This window comes from Mus caroli, unplaced genomic scaffold (assembly GCF_978045245.1).
Source record: "Mus caroli unplaced genomic scaffold, Mus_caroli_1 scaffold_18, whole genome shotgun sequence".
NCBI classification, from domain to species: Eukaryota; Metazoa; Chordata; class Mammalia; order Rodentia; family Muridae; genus Mus; species Mus caroli.
Window position 1 is genome coordinate 36,707,274 of NW_028227273.1, and position 23,967 is coordinate 36,731,240.

At 38.0% G+C, this 23,967-nt stretch overlaps 1 protein-coding gene across 2 annotated transcripts in view; it reads right to left on the bottom strand.

The window, feature by feature from the left end:
* LOC110312287 (contactin-associated protein like 5-3) overlaps positions 1 to 23,967 on the bottom strand; it is a 604,300-nt gene that overhangs the window by 241,833 nt on the left and 338,500 nt on the right. For both annotated transcript variants that reach the window (XM_085832770.1, XM_085832768.1), the window contains exon 12: positions 3,904 to 4,023. In XM_085832770.1, the coding sequence (XP_085688896.1) occupies positions 3,904 to 4,023 (120 nt within the window). The remainder of the gene's footprint in view (positions 1 to 3,903; positions 4,024 to 23,967) is intronic.

Sequence of the window (23,967 nt, forward strand, 5' to 3'; positions counted from 1 at the left end):
GGAAATAAATCTATTTTAATAGTTGGCCAAGTGTCTCTAAACATCAAAAATTCACAAACTGACTACAAACTGAATTCTAAGGAAAAAGTTCTAAAAGTGGGCAAACTGACTACAATCTAAGGAAAATTTTTCTCAATCCTGATAAGTTTTATCACGAAAGCTTCTCTCCAGATTCCTAGAGTCTTAGAAATAGCATGGCCATTTAGAACTGGTGAAGACTTTATTGTTTCATCTCTTGGTTGAGAATGGATATATAACTTTCAATCACATGGACAGCCTCGAGATTAAGTAAGGGTTCAATCTACAATCACTACATAACATCAGATAACTGTTTCAAGACTGCCTATTTTAGAATAATTGAGCTTTCATGTGAGTGAGGGTTAGTACTAACAGCAACACTGGGAGAGGTTCTAGAGTCACCTGAGATGTTTGAGGACACCAAACACTTATGTGTCTGATGGGTGATCTTTTGACTTCAAAAGGACAAAACTCTACCCTCAGAATATATGCTTCAGCGTCGGTTGTATGTCCTTTAAAACATCCCTGCGTACTTATACTATGGAAATCTCTCTCTCTCTCTCTCTCTCTCTCTCTCTCTCTCTCTCTCTCTCTCTCTCTCTCATGCCTATTTATGGATCTGTAATAAAATTCTCTTTAAAACCCAGAATGTGTTGTACCTGGATTTCTTCTTTGAAATCTTAAAACAAAAACCTGAAATCAACTTGCTCTGAATGCCTTTGGCATTAGTTCATTCTGAGACCCTAGTCCCCCTAACTAAGCTCACTAAGACCACATATATACTGGAAAAAATATACGGAGAAGCATGATAGTGATCAGAGAAAATACCTTGACAGGACTGACACCTAATAAGAGGAGTACTATTAAACCTCCGGATGACTGGCATATTTCTTTTAATTCTGTACAAAATTTGGTAGTTGGGGATAGGGTAGAAAATCAGATTTGGGGAGTATTTTTATGACTTCCCAAATTGCAAAATCTCTGAGGAAATTAACCTTAAAAAATTCAATTCCTACCTCAGTTTGGTGGCATTTGTAAAGACAGTCATCCTAAACCATGTTGCTCAGGTCATACTTTTTGTATGGCTTTGTTACATATTTCACAGCAGCACAATGTCACTCAAATGTAACAATATGGAAGATTTAAGATTTCCCAAATAAGGGGTCATCCTTGTTCATTGTTATTGAAATTCCAATGTATATGTATATGTAAATATATATATGTATGAATCTGTTGTACCTAAATTTATGTATATATACATATACATATATACGTATACACCTACACCTATATATGTATGTATGTGTGTATATATATATATATATATATATATATATATATATATATATATGAATCTGTTGTACCTGAATGTATGTACATATACATATACGTATATGTATACATATACACATACATGATGGAGAGATTTTTCAGAGTAATTTGTCTTGAATTTTGCTGATAGGATTAAAAGAGATACCTGTAAACTCCAATTAATTTCCTGAAATGTCTGATTTTAGTAGTTGGCAGTCCTCTTGGATACATGCCACAGCTGCAGCTATTACTCAATAGGTTTTGTCTTTTTTACTTCTCTTGTAGATAAAACACCTGCCTTTTGGGAAGTATAGACCAGGACCAATTTGCATGTAAATACCTTAGAAAGCTTAGGAAGTGCATTTAGTGAATTAGAATTACCCCAGCTATGATAGAATTCTGTATTTTTAAATTAACAAACCATGTGTGAGTTATGTTTTTTGTTTTTTTGTTTTTTTTGTTTTTTTTTGTTTTTTTTTGTTTTTTTTTAATCAAGACACATTGAGAAGCTCAGTCCTAGATAAGTTGTTGAACAGGACTAGGTAACAACAACCAAGAGCAGCAGCAAACAAGACAATTTCTATTCCTGCTCTAAGGCAACTACAAAGTAACTAGCATATAACTACTGTAAGAAGGACTATAGAAAATAAATTAACTAGATAACTAACACTTTCTACAGCCGGGGTTTTGATCTTTGCATTCAGTTAGAAGAATGCTGAACCTGCTTGCCATCATTTCTTAGAGTGATTACATTGCATCCTGTCTACAAGCATCTCGTGGTCCTGCTTCTGTGTTCACTGCCACATCAATACGCAGGTTGTAATTTGGCAAAGCCTTAGTGCCTTGGACACTAGCTGGCTAGAAAGATCTCTGTACATATTCTGCCTCACTACAGAGGAGCTCAGGGCACAAATGTTCAGTGAGAGACAAGGAGCCTGATACTGCTCCTCATTTCACAGCACATACTGTATTACTGAAGAATAAGGCTTGAAACTAAATACATGCCTCTCTCTCTCTCTCTCTCTCTCTCTCTCTCTCTCTCTCTCTCTCTCTCTCTCTCTCTCTCTCTGTGTGTGTGTGTGTGTGTGTGTGTGTGTGTGTGTGTGTGTAAGAAAGAGGGGTTATATAGGTACATACTAATTTACCAACTAAAGATAGTCAATTTTTTAGGACTCCTTACCAAGCTAAATTTTTTAAAACCTACATCAATGTTTGGCACCATGGAATTGTATTAAAGAATACATTAGTCATTGAATGACATTTAAAAACATTTATTTCATTTGTGGAGAGGGCACATGTGCACCATTTTGAATATGTAAAAGTTATTGGGAATCTTATTGTAATCAGTGTTCTATTTCCACCATGAGAATAATCTCAGGTCATCAGGCTTGGTACCATGTTCATTTACCTGATCAGCCTGTGGGCTCCTCATATGCCATTTATAAATCTATGTAGCTGATTTATAAAGAAGGTACATGCTCTCAGGATATTCTATAGACTCTCTCTCTCTCTCTCTCTCTCTCTCTCTCTCTCTCTCTCTCTCTCTCTCTCTTTCTCTCTCTCTCCAATAGTGATGGTAGTAATGGCAGTGGTGATTTGCAAGGGAATTACAATTCTTAAAAAAAGAAAATATACCTACTTTGAGTATAGTGAAAAGATGCTTGATTAAAATTTAGTGATTTATTGAGCAATCTTGACCTACTGTACAGGAGTTTACTGCCCCAGTCTATGTGTAACCTAACATTCTTATGACTAACTGGCAAATTTTCTTGAAATATTTGAAGAGACCACTAAGTCTCATGAATCCAATGGGTCAGAACATCATCAGATAGTATGTGAGGCTCAGAGCAAAGACATTCCTGCTTTACTGAAATCCTCCCACCTGGTGTCTGAATGGAATATATAAAAGTGTTTTGGTTCATACCTGCCACAATAAACTCTTCATGGTACCATTATCATGATGAAATGGAATTTGTGATAACCTAAATCTATGTTGTCAGGCCATGTTCACACTCTAGAATAAACTATGCTTTCATGCTTTTGAGGTGAAAGCTGTTTTCTTTTAATGTTCTAACTAGCTGACCCAACATACCTATTATCTGTGATCCTCACAGATTCATAGTCATCATCTTCCCATTCCACTGATGAACCACTGGCCATCCCCATGGTAGGACTCAGAGAGATACACAGACCCTTGAACCATCTATGGATGGAGCTCCCTTTTGTGAATCAGGACTTCCCAGTGACCTTTATGCTTTACTTTTGTGTTTGTTTTGTTTCCCAACTCAATTTTATTTTGTTGTTGAGTTTTAATAGAGAAGATGTTCCTGGCAAACCTTACAGAGAACATTTCATAATTCACTCTTGTTTCAGGGAATAGTTCATGACTTCAAGATCCCTCTTTGTCTTGAAAATATCTAAGCTATTTCCTATTATATTTCAACATACCTTTCTTCCCTCATCAAGGTAGTACTCTAAGATTTTGTGTACTCTGATGTGCCTTTCCAAAAACTCCCTTTTATCTCATACCTTCTGTTATCCAGGTTAAGCATTCTTAGAAAACATGTCTCTTACCACTAATATTGCAGAACACCTGGAGTGGTCCCAGTGGCCCGCTGCCATCAGAGTCAACATAGAAGAACTCAGCGGTTTTCCCTCTGTGTCTGTACACCTCACAGGACTGCTCATAGATGGCTGGAAAGACACAAAGGCAAACTCTACTTGATTTTTAATATCCCTCTGAATGAGTAAGTAGCATATACTTTAGCCCACTTTCACCTACTTCTCATACTTCTTCTTTTCCTTCCTGTACAGTCCCAAGAGCCTTTACAGCTAAGCATTCTAGTACTTTGCAGAATTGTGCCATATTTTAGTTCCATTTCTGTTGCTGTAAAAAAAAATACCCCGACAAGAATGTAATTTAAGTGAGAATGGACTCCTTTTAGCTCACAATTGGAGGTCACAGACTATCATTCTAGAGAAACCATAGTTTCAATAACCTGAAGAAGCCAGTCACCAGTCTCTCTCACTCTCTCTCTCTTGCCAGAGGCAAGAACCACCAGTCTCCTCTTCAGAGAGACTATTTGTGCAGTAACAGAGGCTCATTAAGCAAAAACTTACAAGTCTCTGTAAATTTACAGGTATCCTGTTCTATCTACATAGAGAACCCTGCATAGGTCAATGTAACATAGTAAATCCCTATTTCAATAGGTAAAAAGGAGAGTAGAGTATCTGGCCAAGGTGGAATTAAACAACGTAGTTGTGCCAGGTTAGTCACTTGGCCTTGGGACTGAGTTCACCTTAAGACATACTAAGGACATGGAAGTACCTTTACTGGAATAATTCATAGAACTACTTTTTTTTTTTGTAGTTCCTCTGAGCTAAGCCATTATGAGGTTCAACTGCACATGGCTCACTTTCTGAATCCTTATCTATTGTTGCACAGACGATTGGGAATCCATGAGGAAGAGGGTAACACTGGACCCAGTCATAGTGGCAACCAAGATCAAATAACAAGTGAACTGCATACGTAGTTATCAAAACATGGAAGGCATGACTATTCTTGAGGAAATGAAGACTTGGTTTCTTTATAAATGAGAAGCAAAGATACTAGCTATGATTCAAATTCAGAAATCGTAAAACAAAATAAACATAGTAAAAACGAATGAAAAAGAAGAAAATAAATGTTAATGAAGAAACACGGTAAGATATCAAATGGAAACAAACATGAATATCAGAAAATATTAATATAAAGTCACAAAATGGAGAAAGACACAGAAGCAGGAAGTATCCTGTAGGAGAATCACAACACATTCTGCTGTGGAGAAACTGAGTGCATAGAAGAAAATAAAAAAGAAGTTGTTGGTAGGGCTTGAGAGATGGCTGTACTGGAGTGCTTGCAGGAATGAAGACCTGAGCCTGATTCCTAGAATCCATACACAAAGCTGTGTGTTCCAGTGTGTGCCTGAAATCCCAGCTTAATTGGAGAGCTCCAGGTTCTGTGTGAGACCTTACCTCAAATATAAAGTGGTGAGTAACTACATAAGATATCCAACATTACCTCTATCTGCACATATAATTTCAAATACAAACATATTCATAAACAGGAACACATGCAATATCACTGGAAGTTTGGGGGAATCTCTTTCGGTCAACAGATGATACCAGGGAAATAAAGATCTGCTCTTTCATGTCTTAGCTTCCTTCATAAAATAATTCAAGAATGGACTTAATTGAAAGTTTGAAAAGAATTTTATTAGAATTTAAAAGAAAATTCACAATGCAACCAAAGCTGGAAATCTTAGTAGCTTCTCAGAGGAGGAGGAAGGAGAAAATAAATAATAATTAAAAAGTTTGAGTTAATAAAACATAGAAGTTAGCTACAGGTGGCAGGTAGCTCCATGATAAGAAGCAGAGTTTCACAGAAACAATAAGTAAGCTGGGTAGCAGGAAAAGCATTTTAGGCTCTAATCAATATCTAATAGAGAAAGACAGATGAGAATAAAGAGGGAGAGTTTATTAGTCAGAAAACAAAACTTTCCACAGACACATAAAACCCTTCAGGCTCCTCAAACTATACTAGGTTGTAGGGATTCTAGAAAAGAGAACCTTTCCTAAATAAAGTAACAATTTCTTCTTTTATCTATTTAGCATAGCTTAAGAACCTGCCTTCCTGATGTCCCATGGCCAGATGATTAGCCAGCCCAACCATGTTAACTCTTGACAACACAATGGTGTATCTTCAGCAAAAAAGTAGATTCCATTTGTATGTATACAAAGATACTTTGGAGATAGCAAAATTTGTCTAGATTAAAAACAGAAACCAGTAAATCCTGCATTGCTGTTGAAGGGTGACATGTCAAGGCTCTTCAGGAAAAACTGTACCACAAACAAGGCAGATGTGTAGTGTGATCAGGCAGAGTAGACTTCATATCTCAGGTAAATAGTCTGAGTACAGTTCTGGCGGAGAATTTATTACATAAGGTACAATTCAAACGTCCTTGTGATCTCTCATTAGACATAATTGTAGCATTCAGATGATATAATGGTTTTATTGAGTCCTCAGTGTTTCAAGTACCAGTGAGCTATATAGTTTTGCAGGTTCAACATTTATATTCTTGCTGTAAATCTATGGAAACAAATATGAAACCTAGTTACGCGCATGCGCGCTCACATGTGTGTCGTGTGTGTGTGTGTGTGTGTGTGTGTGTGTGTGTGTGTGTGTGTGTATGCATGTACTAGGTAGAGATTAACATCAGGTATCTTCCTCTATTAACCTCCTTACTTCTGCCTACCCCTTTTTAAAATTTGATGTGGACAAGTCAAGGAGTACATGTGAGGTCAGAGGAATTCTGGGTGGAGTTTTACGTCTTCTATCTCATAGATACTGAGGATTTAACTCAGATTGTTAGACATGTTGGTGAATATCTTAAACCTCTGACCTTCTCAGCTTGTGAATCTTGGTTTTTGAAACTGAACATGAAGCTCACCAATTTGGCTAGACTGGTTGGCCAGGGATCACGAGAGAAGCACCTTCCTCTGCCTCCCAAACACTGGGATTATAAGATCAGGCCACTATGCCTGAGACTTGATTTTGAGTGCTGGGAATTAGGACTCAATTGCTCATGATAACATGTCAGGCTTTTACCAGTTGAACTGTCTTCTTTGTTTCTCAGTACATATTTTTAAGGCCTTAAAATGTTTCAATTCTTTTTAGCATGTCTATTATTATCCTTACACAACTCTATATAAATATACAAGAATGTGCACCACAATAATTAATTTCAAAAGAGGCCATGAATTTGAAATAGAGCAAATCAAGCTATATGTGAAGGTTTACAGGGAAGAAAGGGACAAGATAAATGATGTAATTATAATCTCAAGATATAAACAAAATAATTTTTAAAATGATTCCATGCTACTTCTCTTCTTCCTTGTGGTTTTCTGTGTATTAGAGGATTTACCCCATGATTGCAATCAATTACAGATCTACATGTGTACACAAATAAGATCCAATTAATTCTGTTTCTGAGTTAATGTTTGTGAAGTTACTAAATAAATGTTCTTGAAGCATCTTATTTAGAAGATACATATTTAATTAAGTTCATAAAACCCCAGAGTCAACAAAGAAAAGAAGTGTTAAAATGAATGAGAATCTCAAAAATCATTTAATACGTTGAAGGAATCTCATTGAAATAAGCAGTTTTTGATTTCTGAGGCCACAAATAAATTTCAAAAGGCATAGCGACATGTCAATTTGTGATATTAGACCTCAAACAAGGAGTCAGAAGGTGCTTCAGTCTCCTGGGCTACAGTGCATCAAAGGCATTGTGCCAGCCAGATGACCCCTGATGAATTGAAAAATGGCAATATTGGTACCTACTTCTAGCTTCATATATATATATATATATGAACTATATAGTATATAATATATAGCCTATACTATAGACTATACACATACTACAAATGGAGAGCCTTATATAGGAAATGTTTGTTACCTAGAAGGATATCCTGAAATTTGACAATGTAGCAAGTCAGTCTATGAAACACATAGTTAGCAATCTTAATTGTGTGCTGTGGTTAAAACACAAATATAAAAATATAGGAAATACATATGCATTTATTTGTTCATATCTAAATAAAGTCCTGCCAATTAGAAACATGAAAGCAAGTGCACCTATCTTGATGCTGTGCTGAGAGGAATGTCAGTGGCATGGCTTCAAAGACAGTATTCCTTGGACTATATTTGTTAGTGGCTCCAAATGCTTGCCACTATCCTTGAAAACCATTATTCCAAAGGTGATCTACGACATCAGACTAAAAATACTACTCTAAAACTTGCCTCACAAGAGATTCAGTTTAGACCGGAGGGAGTGTTCAGGCACTGAGAGCATGAGTTGCTCTGCAGGGGCCCTGGTTTTGGTTCCTAGCACCCACAATGCACAGCTTCCAATGACCGATATCACCAGGGTCAGAGAATCTGACACTCTTCTGGTCTCTGTGGGTAGTTTTGTACTCATCAGGGTAGCAGCATCCTCTACTCAAAATAAACACCAGCTGCTGCCAGATGTCAGGATGTTTCCTCGTTCTTTTGTCATCTTAACTTTTGTGTTTCCAGGAATCTTACTTTACAGAGAAGCAGCAATAAGGAACTCTGTCCATCAAGATCCCTTTACACCTCGGGCCTTAATAGACCTGAGTCTGGCTAATCATTTTGCCATTTCATGCATTTTTATAAGTGACCTTTGGAGGATGACAGCACTGAGTTCCACATCACGATGGCTGAAAAAGATAGGACCTCTCGGAAACAGACATGGTCACAGAGGGAAACAGGACATATCACTAAAACAAGACACTTTACTACTGTTTGGGGATGATGGTATTTATGTAAAAACAAATAAACCAAACAAATAAACAACAACAGCAAAAGCAGACTCAAGGACTTAGATGATAGCTTGGTTAGGAAGATGTTTGCCTTGCCATCATGGATAGGTGAGTCCTATCCTCTAATTCCACAAAATAAGATGGGAATGGCAGCATTCATTTGGAATCTTAGAATCTGGAATTGGGAGAGGTAGAAATGTGGAAGTGCCTGTAAATCTTTGGCCTGGCAGCCTAACCAGATCACTGAGAGTTCTTACACCAAAAATCAAGGTGAGCAACACCTGCAGAAGGACAGGCCAGACTGCTTTCTGATTCCACAGGTCCTCCTATACACATGTAAGAGATCATACATAACTCTCTTATACACACCACTCTAAATGAGGCAAAGAAATATATGCACCCAGAAAAGCTGTCCCCTGGCAACTGGTTGTCTAAGGTCAAGGACATTCATTTGGAAAATGGCCAGACACCACCCACATCTTCACCTAATTAACAAAACTCATTCTTCCAGGACATCTCCTATTAGCTAAGACACAGAACTTAAAAAAAAAATTAAAAGAGAACCTTAATACATTATTTTCTCCCCAAATGTTTGCTTTCTGTAAGTCTATAGAAGCAGGGCCTGGATTTTTTTTCCCTCTAAAATGGCTTTTCTATTTTTGTAGATGTTACACAAACCAGAGCTGTGAGTCACTGTGGCCATACCTCACATGGCGGCTTCGTTATATGATGTGAAGAACATATGTTATTGAAACAGTTTGCTTTGCTTTATATATTGGTTTCCATTTGTTATGAGGTCTACACGTGCTAGGGATTCAGGAATATTGGGCAAACATGACTCCTCCTTCATGTCAGAAACAAAAGCAAGGCCACTGAGAAGAGAATGAAGAGGGACAGCAAGAGCAACTATGGCTCCTTTTGAAGAGTGAGGGCAAAATCCAAATGTGGTAGTGCGTGGTTGTAATCCTAGTGTGAGGAGGCAGATGTGAGAAGATCCCTGGGACTTGCAGCAGGCAGACCAGCCAAGTGATGCACTCCTTGCTTGAAAACACTAGTTTGACCTTTGACTTCCATACAATCTCAGATTTTTGTGCTTACACACCTTCACACATATGTTCATCTATCTCTCTACATGTAAGCACAAATCTTTATAAAGAGGTCTGACTGGATGCACAGGTAGTTCCAATGACTTAGGAGGCTGAGACAGGAAAATTGCTTAAGCTGGGTATTTAGTTTTGAGCCTTGAAAACAGGAAGGGTTTACTTTTTTGTTTGTTTTGTTTTGTTTTTTCAAGACAGGGTTTCTCTGTATAGCCTTGGCTGTCCTGGAACTCACTCTGTAGACCAGGCTGGCCTCGAACTCAGAAATCTGCCTGCCTCTGCCTCCCAAGTGCTAGAATTAAAGGCATGTGCCACCACTGCATGGTTGGGTCTACTTCTTAAAATAAAAAATACAAAATTAAGATGAGAAATGAGCAAGAATATTTTTAGCTACACTATGACTTAAGATGGACTGCTCTATAGCTAATTGAAGACTTGATAGTTGCACATCTCATAATTCAAAAATCAAGCATCAATGAATTTATGAAATTCTTAGGCAAATGGATGTATCTGGAGGGTATCATCCTGAGTGAGGTAACCCAATCACAAAAGAAGTCACTTGATATGCACTTACTGATAAATGGATATTATCCCAGAAACTTAAAATACCCAAGATACAATTTGTAAAACACAAGAAAATCAAGAAGAAGGAAGACCAACGTGTGGATACTTCATTCCTCCTTAGAATAGGGAACAAAATACCTATGGAAGGAGTTACAGAGACAAAGTTTGGAACTAAGACAAAAGGATGTACCATCCAGAGACTACCCCACCTGGGGATCCATCCCATAATCAGCCACCAAACACAGACACTATTGCATATGACAGCAAGATTTTGCTGAAAGGACCCTGATATAACTGGTTCATGTGAGGCTATGCCAGTGCCCGACAAATACAGAAGTCGATGCTCACAGTCATCTATTGGATGGAACACAGGGCCCCCAATGGAGGAGCTAGAGAAAGTACCCAAGGAGCTGAAGGAATCTGCAACCCTATAGGTGGAACAATATGAACTAACCAGTACCCCAGAGCTCATGTCTCTAGCTGCATAGGTAGTCGAAGATGGCATTGTCAGTCATCATTGGGAAGAGAGGCCCCTTGGTCTTGCAAACTTTATATGCCCCAATACAGGGGAATGTCAGAGTCAAGAAGTGGGAGTGGGTGGGTAGGGGAGCAGGGCGAGGGGAGGGTACAGGGAACTTTCGGGATAGAATTTGAAATGTAACTAAAGAAAATATCTAATAAAAAAATCAAGTATCAAGGTGAATAAAAATGACATAATCTTGTTTTCTAATTTAATGCAAAATCATGGTGATAAGATAGCCTTATATGTAGATATGATTGTCATCTAAATATCCATTTTAAGATTACACAGGGAGGGATAGAAACATAGATTAGTTTGTAGAGTACTTGGCTCACATGTGCACACCCAGGGGTTCTATTCCCAGAACTCATTAAAGTAGCATTGTGTTACATTACTGTAATGTCAGCACTGGGGATAGAGGCAGAGGATCAGAAACTCAATGGCATCTTTAGCTATATAGCAAGTTTGAGGGTAGCCTGAGGCTACATGTGACCCTGTCTTAAAAAGTAAAACAAAATTCACAGAAAGTTTTTGCAGTTCAGGCCACAGGGCACAAAAATAAGAAAGAGAAGACTGTCCAGAATTAGGAGAGAACAATGGGAAAAATGCTATCCTTCATGGAGCTGAAGATGTAAATCTAGCCCTTTCATTACCATTGGTGCAATGGTCACCTTATGAAATCTATCTCATTGTTTTTATAATACCAATTATTAATGCCATAGTTTTTAATTTATACCAGACCAAGTTTAGGATGTTACAGGACCACTCACCCTCTATAACTTTTTAAGTTTCAACTTTGCAAAGAAATACGAGAAGAACAGGGTCATTTTCTGAACAAATATATCAATCATCAGGAAACTACCAAAAATCTCCACATTATACATAGAAAGGCCAAAAATTGAGTTATAGCTAGGGCTATAGTTGGAGGTATCTGTACTTTCTATTCAAGCATAAATACTTGAAAATGAACACCAGCACCCATGTAAAAACTTACAATGCCTTGTAAGAAGGTGTGCATGAAGGTCAGAGAGAAAAATTCTGTTATCTTCATTCAGAGAAGTAGCTGCTCCTCTCTTGGCCAGATTCTGCCTAAACTGGTCTCTATCTCAGCTTACTGATACTCTCCAGCTAGAATCATGTAATTTCTGTCATCTTAGAGGAAATGTTATCTCACTATTATAGAATTCATGGATGTTGAGGATAGCTCCATCATTACCATGCAGCTTGCATGGATGCTGAGGACAGCTCCATCATCACCATGAAAGGTGCAGATCATTTCTAGAGATGAAATGGCAAAGCTCACTCTGTGATCTCACAACTGTGGTGTCATAATCAGCATGCAATGAAGACGCTAAGCAGAGATCAGGACACAAAGAGAAACCTGCCAACACAAGTCAGGAATATTCATTCCAGATAACTCTAATTTTCTTCTCCTCGTTGCTTCTACACAGTCTATTCAATCTGAAGCAAATGGACATTGTCTTTGGTTTTGTTCATTCTCTGTTTCATAGATAACTTCTTTAGATATAGCTCAATAGCAATGAAGTTAAGAACAGAAGTCATGGAATATAGCGTAAAATAGAAAATTAAGTTTTTGCAGCTCATGTTTTCAAGTGTTGTTTTGTTTGAGTCAGTGTCTCACTATGTAGCTCAAGCTATACTCAATGTCCTCCATATTAGTCCTCTTGAGATCTGAGACAGTGGCTCTATAATACTACATACCTGACTCAACTAGGGGAGCTTTGTATAAAAGTCCTGGAATTGGAATTGCTGACTAAGAGTTCGTGTAAATATTTGAACATGTGTATTACAATTTTTCATGGATGTGGGTATAGATTTTTATAAATGCATGTGCAATGTGTGAATACAGAAGTGTGCATGAACATATGGAGGCCAAAGGTCAATATCAAGATAACATACTCCCGGGACCTCAAGATCATTTCTCTCATTGTCCTAGGTTCATCAATTCAACCTAAACTGGCTGATCACTGATCTAAAGAAGTCGTCCTGTTTATGTTTACCAAGCACTGAGATTCCATGGGCACATAAATACTTCACTATTTACATAGTACATGGGTTCTGGGCTGCAAACATGGACCTTATGCTAGAATGCAAGCACTGTACTTTTGGGGGTATCTCACTAGCCTAGTTATGATTTGTATAAACTTGCTTTTTAAATACTATTTTAAGTTCTAGTTTGTTTTATAAAAGGACACTAAGAAATAATTCCAAACTTATGCACTCATATAAGTTCAGCACACAGTGTTAGATCACAGTCAGCTCTTACCTTTTTTATTCCTTGTCCATGTTTCAGTTTACCCAGCATGACCTGAGCAACTATTGCTTGAAAATGTTCCAGCCTACAATATAGGCGGTGAGTATCTAGTCACTTGGGTATGAAACTAATGTTCAATAAATGTTTGGAGTAGTAGGTATTCAGCAAACTCTAAGTGTCCTTCCACTATCACATGCATGAAGCCGTGTATGCTCCAACCAGTAATAATATCACCCTTTAGTAATGATAAAGGATAAGCCAGACTTTCTATTATCAAATAAATGGACATATAAACACATACAATGTGACAGAATAAACAGGAGCAGTTTTCAGAGGGCATTCTATTTACCCAGGATTAGTCTCTGTCATTATTGTGAGGCATCTCAAGTAAACGCAGAAGTTTCAGATAAAGCATAAATCAACGTATTTTGAATCTGTGTATCATAAAGAATTTGTCTTTGTTGTCCCAAATGGATTCGAGAATTCCTAGATTTTGATCTACAAAGAAGACACTTTACAATGCAAAATGTTTGTCTGTCAGCTCTGCAAGTCCCGTGATATTTGATTAAGTGTTTAGCAAATGAGCCCTGAGTAAAATTTTAGGATGGGTAAGAAGTTATATTACTAGGGTGCCTCAATGCATATGACACAGGAAGTTTATGTCCAGAGTAAATGCTAAAATTAAAACATAGTGAACCTGGAACTTCAGGGTACCTTTCACTACTTGGAGAGTTCTAGGCCAGGGAAAGATCCTATCTCAAAAAGCAAAGTAAATAACATGTGTAGAATAACATCCAGAGCTGTCTTCTTGTCTTCATACAGACTCTTGCACGTGCACACATGTATACACACCACATACACATACGCATAAACTTGGAATCTATGTCACATAGTTAAGCATAGACCATAGGAGAATTAGAAACTGTCAAACAGGATGTTGAGCAGCATGCAGTAGTTTCAGGTCTAACTCCTGCCAAGCACATGGAACATACATTAATAAGCCTTTCAAAATTGTGTGAACTATGTAGTGGTCAATGTCTCCTGTCCATCTTTCGAAGTGCTATTAAAATCTTTCTTCCCAGCCCCCTTATGGGGGCTGTCCTTAGTTGCCAAATTGACTATACCTGGAATTAACTTAAACCCCCAAAAGGTTTGTTGTTGTTATTTTTTTTTTCTTAGTTTGAAGTAGTAACATCTACTTTCATTCAGTATTTTTGAGTTAGGAAGTTATTTCTTTAATTCAGATCTTTTGATCTGAGAAAATACACAGCACTGGGAACCTACTCTTCCCAAAGCTACTCTGCACTACTTTTTGCAGGGATGGATCTAAGTCTTTATCCAAACAAGCAGAAGGCCTTGTGGTTTTCTTGGTGCCCAAGGATCTTCACCTTCTTTTGGGTTTCCAGACTGTTGATTTATTTTCTTTTGTATCAGAAATCAAACACATTTTCCTATTAAGATATGGCTTCAAAATGCTGAGCATTCCCATAGGTCTTTATGAATTTCCATTTTGACTTTCAAAAACACATGCAGTCCAATCATCCAAGATTTGGGACCTCATATAGATCAGGCTGACCTTGAACTCATAAAAAAGACAGGGATGACTTTGAACTTTCTCCCTCTACCTCTGAGAAATGGGATTAATAGTATGTTTTTCATTTAATGAGTTACATCCTCAGCTCTTGGAATAATTTTAAGGGAAATTTAAAGCACAAAGAAATTTCACTACCTCCTTTAATAAGTGTTTCATCTCCTATCCCCTTGTCTGTAAAACTGTCACAGCTGAGCCCTCTCCCCAGCCCTCTACAGAGCTCTTAAAGTGATTGTTTTATGTTGCCATGCTAGGAAATTGAAAATTAAAGAGCTTTGATTTCTTAGTTGAGGAATTACATAGGGGAATCTGAGTGCTTCCTTTTACTCTCTATGTTCTAATTAGAGGACTGTACTGTTTTTAAGCAGAAAGAAACATGAGATTTGAGACTCTTACAGAGACATTATTTCAAATTTTCCCTTTTTCCTTCTTTTCTGCTTGGCTTTTATCCCCACCTCACAATGATTTCCATCTATGATTAAAAGAAAAACTAAAATGATCTTTGCTGATGAAAAAGATGAAAACCAAAGTGGTTCAGAGAATTCTGAGAAATGAAAAGTTTAAAAGGAACATTGCTAGTGACTGATATCCTGGTTGCCACTGCCTTCACAGGGTTAAAATTTACCATAGGTCACACAGTTAAACCAGCCACCCTCAGGCCTCTTCCGGCTCTCAAGAAGTCCTCATCTACATTTCCTAAATCTTTATAATAACAGATTCCTAGTTCGTGTGTGTGTGTGTGTGTGTGTGTGTGTGTGTGTGTGTGGTGTGTGTGTGTGTGTGTACAGGTTATGAAACTAGGAAGGAGACCATAAGAGGGAGAAAAAAAGGTAATGAGGAAGAGAGATAGATGAGGACATATGGGAACATGTGACATATAAGTGGGATAAAGGCTGTGAGGAGAGCATGCAAGAGCAGAAGACGAATCAAGGGGATGGGGAAGAATACACAAAAGGTGAATCAACCGAAACAAATCTAGAGTGCTACAATGAACCCAACTATACGTTGGTTTTGTCATTGCTGTCAATTCAGCAAATAAGCAATTTAAGACATGAAAGGGGGAGTGGGCTCACAGCGGGATGGTACAGTTCATCATGATGATAAAGCCATGGTAGCTCGAGCATAAAGCAGCCAGATACTTTTTGTCTACAGTCAGGAAGCAGAAAGAGAAGAGTACTGAGGCCCAGGTTGCTTTCTACTTTGCTATTCTATCATAGACTTTATCATAGGGTTCATTAGATGGGTCTTTCTATCTCCTTTAACTCAGTCTAGACATTCTGACAGAGCCATAAATTTTGATTAGGTTCTGTCAATTTGACAAGAAATATATGAGCATATATGCAAATAAAAACATAAGTACATAAATCTTTGAAAATCAGACATGTCCTCTGGATACAACAGCATGTTTCTTATATTTTCCCAACCTTCACAAACACATCCTGTGTAGACTTCCTTCTCATACAGGATACCTTATAACTATACTGTTATGAAATATGTTGTGTTATCTATAAGACTATAACCACACATGCAACATACATTCACACATAAAATTGTGTACTGTACAACATGTCAGACAACAATGGACTGCACATGATAATAGTTAAATAAAAACATAATGCAGATAAAATAATTAAATCATACATCCCACCTTACTTTGGGAAATATTTTGAAGCAAACACCTTTACTTCAAGATAATCACAAGATCCTACCCTGGTTTATTTTTCCAGGGATGTGCAATATTTTGGTATAGAAATATCTGCCATTGTATTGGTTTCCAACAGTTTCTGTAGAGTAAATGTTGCAGTGTTTTGTAACATAGACATAACCATGCCTACATACAACATGCATCCCAATTAAGTTATGAACTGCTTCCACACATTTGTAAGTGAAAATATCATATTGTTATGATAAAATTGGCATCTTGAGTCTATATTACTTAGGTAGATACTGTAGCTGACTATACCTTCTAAGTTTGTATAAGGTCACTGTATAGAATACATGCTGCAATCAAATGGCCTGAGAAGACAGTTTTCAAATGGCATTCTCCTAATTAAACAGCTCATGGATCTAGAATATAAATATAATTGTATCCACAAAGGTACAGTTCTAGAGATTCAGATCCAACACATAGATGTGGAGATGAGACCAGGACACACACAACATACATAAACACACACATACACATACAAAAAATACCAATAGGAGAGAGAGAGAGAGAGAGAGAGAGAGAGAGAGAGAGAGAGAGAGAGAGAGAGAGAGAGAGAGAGAGACTACTTCTTCTAACACCTTAATCAAGCAAGCACTACGCAGAGTAGAAACTGGGACAAGAAGATATAATTTTCCACAAGCTCTAAAATCACATGCTCAGTATCACTCTTAAATGATCTTAGTTTTCTCAAGAAAATTTTCAAATCAGCCAAAATTTCAGTAGATGACAACTAATATTTTTGATTTTGCAAGCAAGGCACTGTTAATAGGAGTGAAATTTCCTTGAAGCTTGTGGATGATAATTTGACAATATGTAACAAACTCACATAAAACCTTTCACCTGCTAAGCACTTCTCTGGGAATTCTATACCTACAGATATAATTTTAAGTGTATAAAGCAACATAGGTCCAAGTGCTCAAGATTATTCATTGTGATTTCAAAATAGTATCTCTGTGAAAAGTCCACCACTTAGGATTTCATAAAGTGAACTATGATACAAACATGCAATTCAATTTTTGGCAGTTGATAAATGAATAAAATATATGCTACTCTCCAAAACGAAGCTTTTGGTTAGATAAAAGAGACTGGTAAAACACAAAATATAAAATGGCATGTGTGATCCAAATGTGTGTATGTCTATGTATTTAAGAAGAATATATAGACGGAAGACAGGGCTAGAACTGGGGGGCCTTCACATGACTTGCCACACGCTTTTATTTAGTTAGCTCCAAATTTTAATAAGTACATTGGAAAAAAGTACAGGGCCTGGAAGTTTTATAGAGTGTCAGCTATCTGCTGGGTTGTGGTGAGCTAATAACTTCAGTTTAAGAGTTTAAGAACAGACTTGAAAACACAAAATTGTGTCCAAAAGGAGTAAATGAATTCCAACAGCATGAAACTCAAGAAGGAAGACCAAAGTGTGGATACTTCATCCCTCCTTAGAATGGGGAACAAAATACCCATGGAAGGAGTTACAGAGACAAAGTTTGGACCTGAGACAAAAGGATGAACCATCCAGAGACTGCCCTACACAGAGATTCATCCCATAATCAGCCACCAAACACCGACACTATTGCATATGTCAGCAAGATTTTCCTGAAAGGACCCTGATATAGCTGTCTCTTGTGAGGCTATGCCAATGCCTGGCAAATACAGAAGTGGATGCTCACAGTCATCTATTGGATGAAACACAGGGTCCCCAATGGAGGAGCTAGAGGAAAGTACCCAAGGAGCTGAAGGGGTCTGCAACCCTATACGTGGAATAACAATATAAACTAAAAAGTACCCCCTGAACTTGTGTCTCTAGCTGCATATGTAGCAGAGATGGCCTAGTTGTCCATCATTGGGAAGAGAGGCTCCTTGGTCTTGTAAACTTTATATGCCCCAGTACAGGGGAATGCCAGGGCCAAGAAGTAGAAGTGGGTGTGTAGGGCAGCAGAGCAGGGGGAGGGTATAGAGGACTTTTGGGATAGCATTTGAAATGTAAATGAAGAAAATATATAATAAAAAAGTAAAACAAAACAAACTCAAACAGGTACAAGCTGACATTTGAGATCAGTGGCAGACCAACTTTGTAGCACATATAAAACCCCAAATGTACCCTTTAAACGTAATCAGATGTTAATATGTGTAGAAATTAATTATTCTGTGGAAGTCATATAATGGGTTTTTATTTAAGAGACTTACAGTGCAAAAAGCATGGCATGGACACTTCTTCCCTGATTGCCTCAATGCCTGATACTGACAGCTTACAGAATGGGCTACATTGCCACTGTTTGAAAAAAGCATTGTGTCAGGATATCCAAGATCAAATTGTTAGCACAAAGGAGATTTAACTTTCTCAGAGAGGCAAAGGATGGTGTAAAAGTTACAGAGGCATGGGATAGAGGATGAAGGAGAAGGGGAATGGGAAAAGGGCAAGGGGAGAAAAGGAGCGAAGGAAGGGTTAAGGGGTATTTGTCATGGGGAGGGGGAAGGGGGATGGACAAATGACTGTCTTTGGATAGAAAAAAGATAGTTGTGGCACATAGAAAAATGGCAGTTCATAAATGTACAAGGGAAATCCCAAGGTAGAATGAGGTGTTTAATTTTACTTGGGTGTGTTAATTAAGTGAGTGAAAGGGGATTTTCATTAGTAGATTTTAATATATTGGTAGCTGGACCTTGGTAGTCAGGCTCAGGAGGAGGGTTTAGCCAATATGGAAATAGACCTTGGTCTAGCTTCAGAAAAATAATCTAACAGCTTTTAACAAGAGCAAGGGAATTGTGGAGAAAGATCTGGCCTGACAGAGCCATGTTTGACACAATCAAGATGGCCACAGTCCCTTCAGCCATAATGAGAACTCTGGGCTGGGTCATGAACTGTGTTTGGAGGTCAGCACCAGAAAGAAGAACATAGCCCTGAGGCCCTGGTTAATATACTGCCTACCAGTTCCAAGAAGGAGACTAGAGGTCAGCTTGTCCTGACTGACCCCAGAGGAGCTGCTGGTGGGCAAAGCCATTCATATTAAACTCACCATAGGACAAAAAGACAGCAGAAATAGTGTCCTACAGTCTCTTAAACTTCCCAAACTCTAAGGTCTACTTCTCAATGGGGCTATCATGGGACTAACCTTTAAGACATGGGCCTATGAGGTGGGGTAATAGGGGTACAAACTAGATCTGGGGCCATTAAATTCACTTGTTTAATGTCTTCAGTCATAAAAGAATAATATGAATGAATATTGCTTAAGAAAGACACTGGCTTTTGAACAAGGTTATAACCAATTTCCCCCATTGATAATGTGTGTGTGTGTGTGTGTGTGTGTGTGTGTGTGTAAACAAATCCACATCAGTTTTTTTTTCCACAGTCCAACTTGTGGTTTGAGGCAATGCCTCTAACTTTACCTGGGACTCATCCATTGAGTTGGACTGTCTAGTTAGTGAGCTCCAGTCATCTGCTTGTCCAGTGCTAGGATTGAAATCAGCACACGCTATCATGTCTGCCTTTGTATAGGAGTTTGGAAGATAAACCTCAGTCTCCTGCTTGTGTAGCAATTACTTTACTGGCCCAACCATCTTCCCAGACTACACCACATAGATTTTAAATAAAGGATAAGAGAAAAAGAGCTGATCTTTGTGCAATACTACACTATAACCAGTGTCACTATGACAGGGCTGGACAAGCTTAAATGACATGGCTATAAAAAGGAGTGCCAAGGCATCTTTAGCTGCAATGTGTGATATTTTATGGAAGCATAGTTGTATATAGTTGATGTGAAGAAAAATGTGGCCGAGGTGATATATAACTGAGTGTGAGTCTCATGTTTCAACCTGGCATGAATCCTGCACCCAGGTACTTAGTGCATCACTAATTTCAGTATGGCTGAAAGGGGTTTTGTAGATGAGATTAAAATATATGAGCAATGTATTTTATTTAAGTGAGGTTATGTGGGAAATCTGGGTGAGTTCTGTGCTATCATCAGAAAAGCCTGATGTGGAGCTAAGTGTTCCTTGAAAGAAATATTGCCAAGCAGTTCAGAGATGTATCAGTCAGTAAACTGGTTACCTAGAAGCATGAGGTTCTGTCTCCAGAATACACCCAAAAATCTGGATGTGGCAACATGAGTTTGTAATGCTCATTATGGCAGAGACAGTGAGGGGCTCATTAGTAAGCCAGCATAGTCAAATTAGTGAGGTCTACCATGGCAGGGATCCTATCTTAAAACAAAACAAAACAAAACAAAACAAAACAAAACAAAACAAAACAAAACAAAATTATGGACAGTTCCTGAGAAACAATATACAAGGTTGTCCTCTGGCCTATAATCACACATACACACACACACACACACACACACACACACACACACACACATGAACACACTAATGTACATGCACACATGTACAATCATCATGGATCTACACACACTCATACATATATAAAAATATATATACACAGTCACACACATATCCACACATGTAAGCACACACATTCACACTGTCATATACATACACATTGCACACACACACACACACACACACACACACACACATTCACATAGTCATACTGCATACTAACACATATGCACGTGTGCACACACACATATGCTTGTGTACAGACATATGCATGCACACACTGGCAAAACATGCATTCCCATGCAGTACACAGGAATACCCATGCAAGTACATGCACATATGAACATTCACAAGCATATACATGCATGCCCACACGTAGGCAAACAAGCATGCACACACAATAACATACTTGTACACACATATGTTCATACCCAATTCACTCTCTCCTGCACAAACATGTATACTCACATGGACACACTAGGCATACATACATTCCCACACATTTCACTACACTGATGAAAAATAGTCTAAGCTCCTGTCCTGGAAATCCTTTTCCATTTACATGTCTTTTGGATTTCAGACTTGCCTAAATAGTTCCTATAACCATCCAAGTGAATTATACTAAATCTTTTAATACATATTTCTGTTAGTTGTTCCCTTCTGACTAGTATCTGGTGTCTAACAGCTATAATTCTCTCCAGTAATAACTCGAGATGATTCAGGCCAGTCCTCCTCCTGCCTACGAACTCCATCCAGCTTCATGTCCTTTGGGTTCATGATCCTTCCTCATGTTCTCAAACTGTGTAGATCACACTTCTGCTATAGAGTGGAGCTCATTTTCAACACTTACATACAATTTCTTCCTGCCTAGCACTTGTTCTTTGTTGACTATCTATATGTAAGCCATGCATTTTATCCAACTGTATTTTTCCAGACATAGCCTTACATTCTTCTCAGTGAGTGTCATAGCATTTTATTCCACAGTCCTTAAGTTTGAAGCCTTTGACTTTAAGAATCAAGTCTTGAATTGCTTGAATGTCATACATAATTCTTAGTCTAACATTGGGACCAGTATCGACCCATATTTGTACCTGACTGATATAAATGTTTGTTGCACAAGTGAGTGATCTTAAGAGAAGAAATGTTTATGGGAATACAAGTTGAATGGAAATAAATGGCAGCAGAATCATAATAAAACCTCAAACAAGATAAAGTGTAGAATAAACATTGATTAGTGATTTGGAAGTCTGTTACTGTGATTATAACATTATAATAAAAAGCAGACTATAGTAATTTATAAAAATAACAAATTCTGACTTCTGATAAATATTTTTAAGCACTTTCTAAGTCCAGAAACTTCAGGAACTGTCCATTCTACCTGCATATATGTTTGGCTAGAGACGGGTATGAGAGTTGTGGGAAATAGAGCAGAAGAGATAGCTCAAAGTATAAGAGTGTGTACTGTTTTTGCAGAGACTAGAGCTCAGTTCCCATCCTCCATGCTGCTCACAGTTGCCTGTACCTTTAGCTCTTAGAAATCAAACACATTCCTCTGGAGTTTGAAGATGCCTTTCCTTACATGTATGTAAACATACACAGACAGATATTTTGAAAATAAAATAAGTCTCCAGCTTTTAGAAATGATAGTTTTCTGCTTGTTTGTTTGTTTGTTCAAGATAGTGTTTTACTGCATAGCCCTGGCTGTCCTGGAACTCACTTTGTAGACCAGGCTGGCCTCAAACTCAGAAATCTGCCTGCCTCTGCTTCCCACATTCTTGAATTAATGGCAATCACTACCACTACCCAGCAGTCTTCTGCTTTTTATGATTCCCATCTTAGTGTATACTGGTCCCAGCTTCAAATCCCAGTGTCACAAGAAAAGAAATCTAAACAAGCAATGGCTTATCATTTAAAAGCACTGTCACTCTTCCAGAAGACACAAGTGTAGTTCCCACTATGCACTCTAGGCAACTCACAACCACCTGTTGCTCCTGTTCCACAGATCCTGATGCACTGTATGATGGCACTTGTACTCACATGCACATATCCACACAAATACACATACAAATACACATAAATATATTTAAAAATAAATAATAACCAACTTTCAAATGTAAAAATAAAAATTGTTTATCTGTTTCATAGACATTATGTCCTCCATCCTATCTGTGCGATCTACTATCTTACTATAATGCAATAATGGATATTGTTGCTACTATCACATTTAGAGGAGAGGGAAGGCCCCCAGGCTCAACTCAGAATAACATCCTGTGATTCAGTTAGGTTATTACTAGAGTTTTGAACTGAAGCAAACATCTTTGTTTTTAAATGCACCTCATTTTCAAGCCATATTTTATTTGAAAACCAAAAGGAAAGCGGTATGTTTCCCTGTGTGTGTCTGTGTGTCCATATATGGGTGCAGAGGCCAGAGAAGGATGTCCAGTCTCTTGTTGTCACTCTACATCTTGGCCTCATTTCCTTCAACATCTCTAACTGAACTAGGAGCTCATGAAATTATACCTGGGATAGCTAGCCAATAAGTCTGAACAATAATCCTCTGTTCTGAAATCCCTGCTCCTTCCTCTCTTGGCCAGCAGTAAGGTGTTGCAGGTGACTGTGGCAATATCTGTCTTTGTGTGTAGGATGTTCAGATATACAATCCTTCAAAGTTGTGTGGCAAGCACTCTTCCACTTTTAGTCACTAATCTGTCACCATGTTCTACATCTTTTGAATATCTCCTAATGATATGATTAGGAATGAAGAACTTATGAAGTAGACACCAAGGAACATGGACCCTTTGTCTGATGGCTCCTAATCTCAGGCATCCCTTATCTGCATATGTACAAAGCTATTTCTCCTCTGATGTCCCATTAAAACAACAGGCCATACTGAATTCAATTGTTATCAGACAGAAAATACTCAGCTCCTTTTACAGCTTAATGTCAGTGAGGAGGAAAAAGAGGATGATTACCAGGGTCTCCATCAGCAAATAAGTCACCAGCAGAAAATTTCTGCTGCTTCAAAATGACTTTGAAAACCACTCTGCTGATGAACTCAGCTTCATGTCCTGTTACAGCATTGGATGATTCAATTTCCCTTTTATGTTCTCTACATATATTATCAAAATGTACTGTTCATACTACCATCTTAAAATTTGG